General features: G+C 45.0%; 1 protein-coding gene across 1 annotated transcript; it reads right to left on the bottom strand.

Annotated features, from left to right (window-relative positions):
- Positions 1–8,452: 8,452 nt before the first annotated feature.
- On the bottom strand, positions 8,453–13,605 carry LOC111860341 (UMP-CMP kinase-like). Its single transcript, XM_023843953.2, has 6 exons — positions 13,382–13,605; positions 12,339–12,485; positions 11,823–11,975; positions 11,432–11,508; positions 10,799–10,895; positions 8,453–10,697 (listed from the first exon to the last, which is right to left on the bottom strand). Exons 1-6 carry the CDS (start codon positions 13,493–13,495, stop codon positions 10,656–10,658), a joined length of 630 nt encoding a protein of 209 aa, XP_023699721.1. The 5' UTR covers positions 13,496–13,605; the 3' UTR covers positions 8,453–10,655.
- Positions 13,606–14,188: the final 583 nt, after the last annotated feature.

A 14,188-nucleotide genomic window follows, 5' to 3' on the forward strand; every position in this document is an offset into this window, starting at 1 on the left:
AGTGTGTTTAACTGGAATTACACTGGTAATGCCAGGCCTGTGTCAGGATCTCAGATCCACACCAGATGACCTGAATGAACCTCCTCAGAGGAGAAAAACTCACATCCTCAGACACCTAACAGAAGACTGCAGCAGTAAATAAAACATTATTTACAAATTAAGCAGAGATCATACTGGCATTGTGTTGTAAAATAAGGGAATAAGGGAAGTGGACTGAGAAGCTGGGGATGCCTTCAGAGCAGAACCCGATCAAACCAGAGCTAATCTCTCCCACAGACCCACGGATAAATGAACCATGCACTCAGAAACCATGAAGGTCTCGCTTGGGGCACCATTCCAGCTAAGCGGCCACAGCACCCTATCTAACCCCCCCTCGTCTGGCCCCCCCAGCCGGGTCAGACGCACTAAGCCCAGCAAGCTGCTCACACTCAGTGGATAACAGCTTCGGACAGGCGTGGGATCGAGGGTGTATCGGTGCGGGATCTGCCCCCCTGCTCTGCCAGGTCAGGCGGGACAAACAGGGGCTGTGGCCAGGAAGCAGCCGTACAGCCCCTGGGGGGCTGTGGCCCCACAGTAATCCTCCACCCCCCCCACCCCCCCAATCCCCCAGGCACGCACCTCCCAACTCAGTAAGTCACTCTGAATTATGCTTTTACCTGTGCTGTGAGTGTGGCTTCTCAGCCCTGCACACCATATAGTATTACAATTCAAATTTGATTTTACTGTAGCAATTCAGTATGTATACAGTACTGTGCAAAAGATTTAGTCAGAAAAAGAAAATGTTTAAAGCTATTTATCTGGGTACTGAGTGTATATATGCTCAGGAAAAACACACCATTTAGCATTAGAATATATACAAATGAAAAGTAACAATAAAAATAAGTATTTCCCCCGTTCTCCAAACTGATATCTCCTTGGACGGCTAGATAAATGCCACTCAGATTCCCAAACCCCTCCTCAGGGGCGACCCCAGCCCTTTCACGCATCTGTCAAAATACACCATCAGCACGGCTAATTAATTAAGGGATTAATTTAATCTGTTAAATGACTATGAGGTATTGATTAGCCGAACATGGTGTGTTAATGGTCGAGTCAAAAAATGCAGGGGTGTGATGGATGGTGGCTGCAAACACTGCAGTGACTTAAGGAGAGTTTTTAAATGGTTAGGCTGATATACTTTGACAGACACAATATAGCTTTACACCAACATGAAGATCATTGGAATGTCGCCTAAGATCTTTACACAGTATTGTTCATATGTACTGAATGTATGAATTTAAATGGTCACATTCTAACTGATATTCAGCTGTATGGATACTATTATGGGGGATTAAGCTGGTTAGGTGGTGCAGTGGTCAGTGTGGTTGTCTCATACCTGTAGGACCAGGGGTTGAGTCTCCACCAGGGTCCATATGTGTAGTTAGCATGTTCTCTCTGGGTACTGCAGCCTTCTCCCCCAGTCCCAGGCTATTCCCTGCCTTTCACCCGTAGGTCTCTGGACCCCACAACCTTCAATGGGATAAGCAGATTCAGAAAACAGATGGATAGATATCATTACTTTACAAAGTTAAATATATATATTTTTCTTGTTACAAAGCTTATATGAGGAGATGAAGAATTTGGATTGAACTGCCCAAAAAGTTCATAACACGACATAGAATGCTTTTTGGGTGTTAACAGATGCATTAAGTTGTATCATACTGTATAAAATTGTACCTTATAGTGCAGGATAATTATGAATCAAGCCGTCTTCATTTTTCTTATGTCTGAGGTATAAAAATGTCAGAGTTAAGCTTCACACAAGCTTCAGTCATAATAACATCTTCAAATTGAAATTTATTAAAGTTTGTATATGAAGCATTTATTATAATAAAACTGCAACAATTGTAATAATTGTAAGTTTTTTTCACTTATGGGAAAACTCAACTTAATAAATATCTGTGACTGCAATGAAAAAACTAAAAATGCAAAAACTCTTGTATTTTGCTTGGTTACTTATGGTTATGGTTAGGGCTGGGTGGGGGTTAAGGTTGTCATAGTTAGCGTTAGCATTTTTCCCATAGAAGTGAATGAGCGGTCCCCATAAGGATATGTTTACCCGACGTGTGTGTGTGTGTATCTGACCTGTAATAGACTGACATCCCGCCCAGTACGTTTCACCTCTTCTGCCTTGTGCCCTGGGCTTCCCAGTATGACTGTCTGTGACTCTGTAATGCATGAGGACTTACGGAGGGTGGATGGACACGAGGTGCTGCGTTACTCCCCGCACAGTTAAAAGTGCTGGAACTTTTCTTTCTCTTTCGTTCTCTCTCAGTTTTCCATCTTCACACCCGGCTGCTTCTTTCTCGGGGCTGAGAGAGCGAGAACGAGAGAGACAGAGAGAGTTGCTGAGTAAACACTTGGGAGCCATTCATTCGCATAGCGGATCCAGGGTGGGGGGAGGTGGGTGGACTGTGGGGTGGGGGGAGCCATGAGAAAAAGCGGGGGAATGAAAGAGCGAGGGAAAGTAAGAGAGAGAAAGGCACGAGAGTGAGCGCTGCACCCTGTCTTACTCAAGCTCATCAAGTACGGGCCAGGGCTCCTGAAAAAACGGGATTATGTGAGGGTCGGGCCCTCTGGGGCCCTCTGGGGCCCACTGGCTCCGCGCTGCCCTGGCCAGCACGCTACACTGCCCCGCCGAGGCGGCCACAGCCCGGTCTCTCTCTCTCACTCTCACTCACACACACACACACACACACACAGACCTGTAATCATATCTTTGTGAGGACCGCTCATTCATTTCAATGGGAAAAATGCTAATGCTAAGTATGAAAACCTTAACCCATACCCAGCCCTAACCTTAGTCATAAGATTGCAGCCACAGATTTTTTTAAAAAATTGAGTTTACCCTTGAAGGGGCCGGAAACATCAAGATAACAGGTTTTTATCACATTGTGGGGACATTTGACTCCCCCCCCCCCCCCCAACACACACACACACACACTTAAGCATACTTATGCATACATACTTGTGCCTGCCGTGTTACTGTTCACACAAACACACCCACAAGCACAAAAACTCCAGCAAGAATCCTAAAAGAATCCTTTGTTAAAGTCGTGTAGCTCCTGCCACAATCCTGCTGACACGTGGACATTCACTGGAAGCTCAGCCTAACCGCACTGCCCAGTTGTCTCCTTGATGCCCAGTTGACTCCTTAACAGCATAAACATCTGTAATGTGCTATTTGCTTCACTTGCACATCACTCTGAACAAAAGTGGCTGCTAAATGTGTAAATGGAAAGATGTGCAAATAATGCTATCTGTGTACTATGCAAGGTCTATGTCATATATACACTGTATGTACATTGTTTAGGATACATTTGATTACAACCACATCTCACAAACTCTCACAAATCACACAAGCCCACCCCCCCATACATGACTCGCTTAAAACCCATCACCCGTAAAACCCACTTCTTCACAAGTCAGGCATTATGGTCTCTCAGAACTCGCAGAGAGTGTCTGGTTTATTTTGTGTAGGCCACAGCTTTTTTGTGGTTGGGGAAATGGCTGGACAAATATGCCGAACGTGTCATACTGGCTACCCCCCCCCCCCCCTCCCAAATCACCGAAATTATGATCCGGTAAGAACTCTCTGTCAGAGATATTTGGACAGTGCTGGGGTTTTGCAGCTTCACATGTGAGGGTCCAGGCCTCAGCAGTTTATCTTGGGTGTTTTTCCTTGGACGTGCTCCTCAGGCTCAGAAGGTCCCGGAATTTTAAACCTGCCTGCCTCATTTGACAGAGACACTCCAGGAACTGACAGTTTTCACCAAGGGTAGCTGCCTCTGGAGCTCTGTAAGATACTCAGATAGGGGGCAGGCAGGTGGGGAACAGGCAGGTTTCGCCCCCACCCCCCCCAACCCTAACCCTAACCCTAACCCTAACCCCCCCACGCCACACCCATCTGGACGTTTTTATAATACTGTGCAACTTACCTCTGCTTTAAGGTTTATTATATTTTGTAACATTTCACTTGTTTTTAGTTACATGTTTTTTAGTCAATTATAAACACATTCATAACAAATAATAATGCATTCATAATGCATTATAAACATGGATATAATGTTATGCTATTTGATATATATTTACAGCCATGCTTTATGAATGCATTATGGAAATGTTTATAAGTCACTATAAACACGGCCTTCAGTAAAGTATTACCTTATATTTCTGTTACTAATACTAATGGAAAATGGCCAGAGGCTGATCAGCAAAGGTTGGAACACTGACATAATGGCAGACTCATCCCTCCAAATGAAGCAGGAACGCCGTTATTGCTCGACATCTCTGGGACTGAGAGCGACTTATCCAGCCACTGCAGTCAGGCAGGCGCGGTGAACATGGCGTCTCCGGCCGTCGTCCGAGCTCTTTCCGCCATGTCACTAAGTGAGAGCGCCCCCTGCCTGCTGACTGACCCTCCTCACCCTGTGAATGTGCTCTGATGCACGGCTTCCCCGAATGACCTCACAGCGCAGGGATTCCCCTGACACACTGTCACAAACGTTCCAGGACTGGATGCTGCTGTCCTCAGATGCAGCTGGATCTTATAGCCTCAGGCCCGGTGCCTTTTTAAGCCTCCCACCAACACATGTGCCAGACAATAATATTTATCCACAGAATGTACTCAGAGTAAAATGGCTGCCATTAGGTGCCATTTCGTATTTAATTATATAACACTGTAGGTTTAATATTGAACATCTCAAAATAATCTAACTTATCTGTCTAAAATAAAAGTGCTTACACAATTACATAAGAAGACTGCATACCATTGGTTAATACAATGAACTTTTATCACATGGTTTTTTGTCAGCAAAATGTATTGAAAGGATAACTAAATAAACACTATACTTTTTTGTGACGTAGTTGGATTGAGTGAAATATTAAATTCCTATATAGACTAAATTGAGAAAAGATGGGTGACATTTACTATTGACTTTTCCAAACTCTGTTATAGTGAATAAAGAAACACAGAGATAATGACCAGTGTAGCTTCATCCATCCACCACCCAAGTGCTTATCCAGCACAGGTTTATCGTGAACACAGGGCACAAGGCTGGGGACACCCTGGATGGGGTGCCAGACCGCCACGGGGTATTCAGGCATACAGCGCCAGTCAAATGTTTGGACATGACAAGCCTTCTACAAAGGAAAGTGATCATGTCACATGACCTGGTCACCTGACCTAAACAGTAGAAATTGCTTTGGGGGAGTTTGACCAGAGAGTGAAGGAAAAGCAGCCAATGAGAGCTCAGCACATGTGGGACCTCCTTCAGGACGGCTGGGAAAGCATCCCAGGAGGCACCTCATGGAAGACAGTGGAGACAGTATCATCAGTCAGTCACTGGAGCAATTAGGGTTAAGGGCCTTGTTGAAGGGCCCAGTGGTGAGATCACTCTGCCAAACCAGGGATTTGAACCAGCAACCTTCTGAGTCCCAACCCACAGAGCACCCCCCCCCCCAAATTATCCATCCATCCATTTTCTGAAACCGCTTGTCCTATTCAGGGTACATTTCATTACACATTGTACTTGTATAACTGTGTTTGGGACAAATCAGGAATCACAAAGAACTGTGTTTAGTATCCCTTTGGGAGCCAGTGACTATGATTGCAATTAGCTGTAAAATTGCTTTTCAATGGTAACTTTTGTTATGAAACCAGTAAATTTGAAATATTTTTACAGAATTAAGCAAGCGTCCCAAAAGACCTTCTGTGGGCACTGTACTGTAAATTTCATGGTCGAAAATGGAGAAAGCAGCAGATGGAGTGAGAATGATCATTTTTATGGAAACACTGCACAGCATGCAGCATCACACGAACGCTTGGGCAGCCAGACTCAGCGCCTCGCCGAGGCAGCAGAGGAAGGCAGACTTTCCAAGGAGGTGAGGAAGAACCTCCAAAGCACGGTAAACATGATGCTAATACACATTGCTAAACCAGGGAGGCTAACAATGGTGTCTCTAATAACTTAATGCATGAAGAATCCAGACTCAAGTCCCTCCTCCCTGTGCTCTGGATTTAGGCCTCCTGGGTGTGTCACTTACCTGCCTAAGGAAACGCAAACAAGTGTCCCTCTACTCAGCCAGCCGTAAGTCCTACACATTCCCAAAGAGTGGAGGCAGGGAGGCGTGGGGGGAGGGGACAGGTAACCTGGTGTGGGGGGGACCGGTTTTTCCGTTCCTACCTCCCTGCCAGCCTCAGCTCGCTGCCATTGTTGCGTCTGCTGGTCAAGACCGGCTACATTTCTGGTCATTGTCCAGGATGGAGGCGCGAATTCCTAAGATGTGTCGCGTCTAGCCGAATGTTCCTGGTGGATTTTGTGTCCCAGGCGGGACAAGCAGGTGCGACTGGGCCAGAGGAGGAATTTATCGAAAGGGAGTTTTTATCCGACACCAACACAAAGTACGTTTCCCTGTGGAAAACCTCAGCTACTTCGGAACCTTTATCACGAGTGTAATTCGCGCTATTTCACAAGCAAATCAGTCGAGAGGCAACGGGGGGGGGTATGATAGGTGACGTAAACCAGTCCAGGGGACATCAGCCGGTGGACAACGTGAAGTACGGAGAGACAAGAGGCTCTTTCACCCTCACACTACCCTAGGCCTCCTCCCACGTACCTCCATCTTTCACCAGGAAGCACCCGGCCCCTTTCAAGCAACCCCGCATCAAATCTCGCTCCACCACTCTCGACACATTGATCTTTTGTCTTTAACATACGTTTCTGTTTTTCCACCCTGCCAGCATTGCAGCCCTAACCTCCGTACTGCCCGACAGATCCCTCCATGTTTCAGCCCCAATCATCACTGTTATTATAGAGCACCGTGTTCTTCTTAATCATGCTGTAGATTGTCTGGATGATGAGTCCTGGTGTTGATAAAAGTGAATCGCACACATACACACACACACACACACACACCTGTTCCTGTCTTTTACTGCACTGAGAGAGAGGCCCTGACACACAGGGAGACACAATACCCCCACTCTAACACACACACACACACACACACACACAGGCTGAGGGCTAGACTCTAGTGCGCAACCTTTATCTCTGTGAAACTTCATTAAAGCCTAAAGGTCAAAAGCGAGCAGGCCTCACGTGCAGACGTGATGATTACACCACTGATTCCACTCACCTTCTGCCCGTGTCTGCAGACAGGTCATCGCCATCCAGGTCACCTTCAGAGGGGTTACAAAGTCTCACTCAAAAAGGAAGGACGACACTGGATTAAAAGCACCCAGGTTTTTTGTGCCATAAACACAAAGCCGCATCCCAAATACACCCCGTCCAGCATTTTATGTGAAGCCACCATATTTGCCTATTAGCTGAATGTGTTATTTAATGGAACTGTACTTACAGCAGAACAGTCATCTAAATTCAGAACCACATGATTGTATTTCATAACAAACCAGGTACTTGTTCCAATTTTATCAGAAAGGCTTCCATCTGGGGCTCTGGATCAGTTTCAGTTCAGTTCATTTTTAATGGTTTCACTTTCTGCATGATTAATTACTTATCTCCAGTTCCCTGGTTATCGCTCCATCTGAATTCCACATTTTTCATTGGTTCAGCATTACAGTATCAAACATTCATCAAGTCCCCCCCTCCCCCCCCCCCCCCCGTGTTTTCATCTGTCACTAGTTAACTTAGACTTACTGCTCCAGTTGTCTCAATTACACTGTAGTTAAAACCTGTTTAAAAGTCACGGCGAAATCAATTAGACCCTCTTTGTAACAATAAAGATTTTATCAAGATGTCTGCTGCTGTGAATGATACAAGTAACATTAGTGTGCTACAGAGTATATTGATGTTCCTTCTAAACCAGTTCTATGCTAGTCTATGTTTGCACTTAAATAACAGTACTTATATCAGAGTATTAATTCATAAGGAACACAGACGCACATGTGTACCCTTATGAAACCACGAGAGGAATGCAGCCACCGCCTGAAAGGAAGCGGCAGAATGTGCTGGGGGTGTTTGCCCAGCCCTGCGTGGGGATTACTGGCTCATTTCATTGTTCCATTAGGAGGCAAACGCCGAGATGAGCAGGGAGCCGGACGGAGACGAGCCCCAGTGTCTCTGCCTCACTCACCTGCAGTTAAATCCTCTCCACACTCACCGAGTGAGTGACCAGACAAGAAAGGTGGATGGATAAGCCACCTCGCCCCCACCCTGCCAGCCCCCTCCGTCTGGCTCAGCCGGGGCCCGGCTCAGACAGGTGGGGTCTCCCTACATTACGACGCGACTACTTAGGAAGGCGGGTACCTACAGCACACAAGATGGGACATTTCAGACAAAAAAACAGGCTAAGTCCCTCTTCAGATACGCAGAAAAACTCTCCCCACAAAACCAGAACCAAGGTCCTAATAACAGCGCCCCCTAGAGCTGCAAAAATGTATAACCAGAACTAAAAGTGATTGGACCAAGGTTTTATTCAAAATAAACACATTTAGGCAGTTTTTCAGCCATTTTATCGATACATTACACCTCCAACACCACAAAAAAAAAAATGTCATAATCACAGCTCAGATCTATCGCGTGACACCAATTTCACATCTGTCTAATTTAGCATGGCAGCGCATAAAACATGACAATGTAAATGCTTTATGATTTACAGTTCTCCAGAGACCACCCGCTTTGTCATACAGGACTGGACGCAGCGAGAGTACAGGAAAAGCAAGAGACTGCAAATGGAGCACCGAACAACAGAGAAAACATTGTTTAAAAAGAATCGTAGCAGAGGTTCCCTTCCGCACGCAGCAGATCACAGGAAATAGCTGAACGATCCTGCTTTTCCCCAAATCTCTTCTCATAATTCTCTTTTCCTTTGAGTTACCGACTGGGCCAAGAACATTTCCGTTCGCCGAGTACCTTCTCACTGCTAACAACCTTTATCTTGTTTGCACAGTTGTATAGCTGTATTCATAGCCATACTAGCCATAGTATTCAAGTAACTATTTATTTATGCAGACAGAAATACGATACTTAATTCTAAGTACTGAAGACAGAGCCAACTATAGTGACAACACTCTTTTGACTACCTAATTACAGAGATTTGGTAGTAATAGCATATTTAACCAATTTTTTTTTAATACTATTTACTTTAAAGTAAACCTGAAATGAAATGTAAAGTTGGCTACATTTACACACTAAAGTGAAATACCTAAGGGAGTAGAATCAGCTATTGATACGCTTGTATCAGACAGACAAACCCCGTCAGGCCCAGCTGTTGAGCAGCTGATGCACTGAAACCCAAACGCTGCCCCCTGCTGGAGGTCAACCAGCAATAAGCGTTTTCTGTCCCAATAGCAGAACACATGGTCTGTGGCCACTGGTAATTACAGCCCTTTCATTGTGATCAGCTGAATTTCAAGACACATAAATGGAAAATGTTTCAATGTCATTCTTACGATTCAAACTACTAAAAGAGCACTAAAGTAGCAGTGGCAGAGTAGACAGGGCCCTATTACACTTACATTTCTTTACACAAAAATGAAAACATAGACACGCCATGTTCACCTAGAGGTAAAAACCATGTATTCAAACATTTGAATAAGTTCATCTTCCCCTGACTGACTTAAATGGAATGAAATGAGTGCTTCATAACTGGTCCATTTGTCATGTGTTTTTCTAATATCTCACACACAGGGCAATGGTACAAAATCCATAGCTTTTAGCACATTTAAAAAGAAAAATAAATGAACAAAAATACACTCCCCAATCAATGAGAAGGAAAGCGGTGACACTGGAAAAAGACGTGAAAATAGCAAAGCGTTTGCCAGACTTTACGGAGGACCTGACTCGCCTGAACTCCAAGGGTTCTTGAAAGTGTGTTCGAGTGTGACGCATCCAGAGACCCACCGAACTGAAATTACTCTACACGTGAAATCATATTCACTGCAGAAATTCAGACCTTTCAGCATTAGCCAAGTGGAAGATGTACTGCATACCCAAATAGCTGAGACACACAACTTCACATGACTGATGACTCTTTGTAATTGCTGAATGTCACACACATGAGCATCTCAGTGTGCATTATTATAATATGTTTAACTAATAATTAGATTAGTAATTTACTTCCTCGCAATATGTGCCCAACCTACCTGACAAAAAATATGTTAAAAGTCCAGAGTTCATTTCTGCTTGGCTATTTTAAATAAAATTCCTGCTGTGTAACACCCAAGTGTTTAAAACACCATGCTGATAAACAACACGAGGCCCTTTTTTACTCAGCGAGAACGTGCCCGGACTTCCTTAAATGGAAAGTCATGTGTACCTGGAGATGTCCCAGGCGATTCCTGACCTAAATAACCAGTCAGAGAAGCGAATGCGCTCAGACAGAAAAAGACGGCCGGTCTCTGGACGCGGGACACCTGTGGTGGACCTTACAGCACTTGACTTAAAGAAAGCTCTCAGTCACTCAGCCCTCGTCTGAATCAGCCTCTCCACAGACAAAAGCACACGGACAAAGCTGCATATGAACCGATACTCCCCTCAGATCGCGCCTCCCTTAGCAAGTGTGTTGTAAAAAAAAACAAAAAACAACAGTCCAATAAAATACACATAGTCAAAAAAATATATGTAGGGCCTGAATCTGAGGTTAGGGAAGGAGGATGTCTAACTCTCTCTATCCAGAAGGTTCTTCACATCAGCGAATACCTAAAAAAAAAAAGAGTGAGCAGGACAGAAGTGTGCATACATGAATTACACTCCTTGACACCTATGTGGGTGAAGGGGAGGCCTGTGCGCACGGAGCTCACCTCCTCCACGCTCCGAGACGCGTCCACAGTACGCAGCTTCCCCTGCTGCTCGTACAGCTGGATGATGGGCGTTGTGGACTGCAGGTATGTCTGGATGCTGGAGAGGGCCGGGTCAGGGTGCAACAGCAGGAATGCAAGTCATTAATCCATCGCGTAACGGCTAACAGGGTCCGGCTCAGACACAGTTGGACAGAGAGGGACGCAAATAGGCTAATGGCCCATGGACAGCAGGCCCGCAGCTGCTCTTACCGCCCACAAGACAGCAGGCCCGCAGCTGCTCTTACCGCCCACAAGACAGCAGGCCCGCAGCTGGTCTTACAGCCCACAAGACAGCAGGCCCGCAGCTGCTCTTACCGCCCACAAGACAGCAGGCCCGCAGCTGCTCTTACCGCCCACAAGACAGCAGGCCCGCAACTGGTCTTACCGCCCACAAGACAGCAGGCCCGCAGCTGCTCTTACCGCCCACAAGACAGCAGGACCGCAGCTGGTCTTACCGCCCACAAGACAGCAGGCCCGCAGCTGCTCTTACCGTCCACAAGACAGCAGGCCCGCAGCTGCTCTTACCGTCCACAAGACAGCAGGCCCGCAGCTGCTCTTACTGTCCACGGTCAGTAGGCCTGCAGCTGCTCTTACCGCTTCTCTAGGCTCTCTCTGTTGTCATCGGTCCGTCCACTGCTCTTCCCCCTCTCCAAACACCTCTCAACGCACACCTGCAAACACAAAGTGCCCTCCCACTTAATGGCTGTTGTCCGATGGTCCATTTTCTTTACGGTCCGTGCTGAATTCAGTTTGTTGTTGTGCAAGACCACACTTTCCTATATATATGAAAATAAAAAGTAATGCTAAGGCAGCACCAATCGAAACAGAAAATGAAATCGGGATAGTCCCACATCAGATACATAGATACTTTATTAATCCTGAATGAAATTTAGGCATAAATAGATCAGATTACCACACCCTGTTCTTGGCCAGGGACTGAATGACTGACTTACTGACTCACTCATTCACTCCCTCACTCATTCACCTGGTTGCTGCAGTTAAAGAAGAGGACGAATCTGACATCTGCCTTGCCATCCATGACGGCAGCCCAGCCCTGCAGGTTGTCCTGATTCCGGGGAAAGCCGTCAATCAGGAATCGACACTTTCCCTCATCAGCTTGCATCGTCTCCTCCATGGCCTTCGTGGCGGAGCAGATACAGGGAAATGTCCCAGGTCAGCCAGAGGACAAACAAACATTCAGTAATAATTATATCAAAGGTGGCTCGTCCATTGAGTGACAAGAAATAGTTACAAGACTCTATTTTTGACATCAAACTGAATGAAATAAGCAACCTTGAAATAACTGTTGCAATAAGTTCTATTGTCATTTTAAAACATATTTTTTCCTTTAAATCTCTGGGTGATTTTTTAAAAAAAAAAATCCCTATTGTAATATTGTAAAATGCATTATCTTCTTACCTCAATTCATTTTAGCAACCAAAGGCCAATAGGTTACATTGTGACACACATTAATACCAATAACAAATGACGGTCTGTGTACCTTCCTTAGCAAATTGATGGTGATCTCAACAGGAACGATCTTGCCTTCCTTGATATAGCTGTCGATCAGTTGTCCATCCGCAGAGCCCTCCCGACATCGCTCGGCCCGCAGGAGGTCCCCAGCCGACAGGTGAGTGTAGCCGTAAGTCTAAGTGACAGATAAACAGCCATCTGAGGCTTAGAAGGAGCGCTGTACAGCTGTAAGGCAGTTCGCGTGAGAAAACGGAAGGAGATTAACAGAAATAACAGAACACAAGATCACATAAAAAATGCCGAGAGATCGGATGGGGTGTGGAGCTGATAAGGCAAGTAAAAAAGTCTATACCAGGATTTTAGAAAAGAGAATCAAAACCCTGCGGATGAGGACAATAGCCCACTGTATTTGTATTTATTTGGGAACCAGATTCTATGCTCTATTTAAACTTGCACGTCCAGTTGGACTTGTTAACATCACACAGTTCGTAAACACCGATTTATTTAGTGTAATCTGTACGTATTTGCACGACTGCTCATACCTTTAAACCTACTTTATTTTATGTATATTTTTATTATTATTTTCTTACTTTAAGTTATATGTTGTTTGTGAACGTGCGCACCAATACCAGCAACACAAATTCCTAGTATATGCAGGTATACCTGGCCAATAAGCGAATTCTGATTCTAGTTATTTGTATAGTTTCTAAACCTTCCCAGATAATTTACCCATATACAGCATACCTCAGTCCCCATCTGAGACATCAAAACGTCTGAGAAACAATCAATAACCTTGAAACCAATCGCTCCTTATGACAAGTCGTAGTAAAAGTAATGCAAGTCCCACGGTAACCACCTTCATAAAAATAGAATCATGAGCTCCTTTATTCATAACTCGAATGCGTATCATAATACAGACTGCGGACAATGTTTATTAATAAAACGTCTCACATGCAGGTAATAGTGATTCGGTCGCCTCCGGATACACATACTACTTATGCGCCCTTGCTTCTCTCTGAAATTAACAGCTTTTAGTAGATCGACCCTCCAAGCCATTACCCGAGTCCATACCTCTACAATTTTGGTGCACTGTGTGCCTTTTCCAGCTCCGGGTCCACCAAGCACGAACACAACCTGCGGCTTCATGGAAACGCGGAGCAGCGTACCAAACAGTCGAAAAAGCATAAACCGATAATGGGGGGGAGATGTAAATACAGCAGGTACAACAAGGTTTCGCCGACACCTAAAAGATGAACAGCCGGTCACCGCGAATCCAGCAAGGAAACCGAGACGCTACATCCGTTTTTCAGTATGGCCAATGAGGAGAGAGGAGGTGTGGACATCTAGATACAGTCGGCCAATCAGAATAGAGCCGACACACGCGCGACACCGCCAATCAGATTGGGGAATTCAAAGCAAGCTCTGCATAGACTGTGTTAATGACAGTCCAGTTTAAGATGGCAGTGTCCGCCCTGTAAATGTCACTACAACATTTTCAAATTCCGCAGCATTTAAAATTATTATATTTTATTTTAACGTTGCCCTTCTGACCAACTGTAAACTTTATGACATGCGAATCATTTGTTGTTTGGTGTGAATTTTGTGCTATTTATTGTTAATTTATTTCTAGTTTAGTGTTGGTTATTGTTTCCATCATGACGTTTTGCATTGCCATTATAGAATGATGCACTCCAGGGCACTTGCGAGTAACCATTTCTGTTTGCACTGAACAAATACTATTTATTTACAGGCAATCTTAAAGGGGACCAGTTATACTGAGTCTACTAAAAATGCCGCATCAATGACCCGGCCAACACCCCTGTCAGCCCACAACTGTCTGTCAAAACATCAGATAATATATTTATAAACATAATATTT

This window comes from Paramormyrops kingsleyae, chromosome 15, assembly GCF_048594095.1.
Source record: "Paramormyrops kingsleyae isolate MSU_618 chromosome 15, PKINGS_0.4, whole genome shotgun sequence".
Classification (NCBI taxonomy): Eukaryota; Metazoa; Chordata; class Actinopteri; order Osteoglossiformes; family Mormyridae; genus Paramormyrops; species Paramormyrops kingsleyae.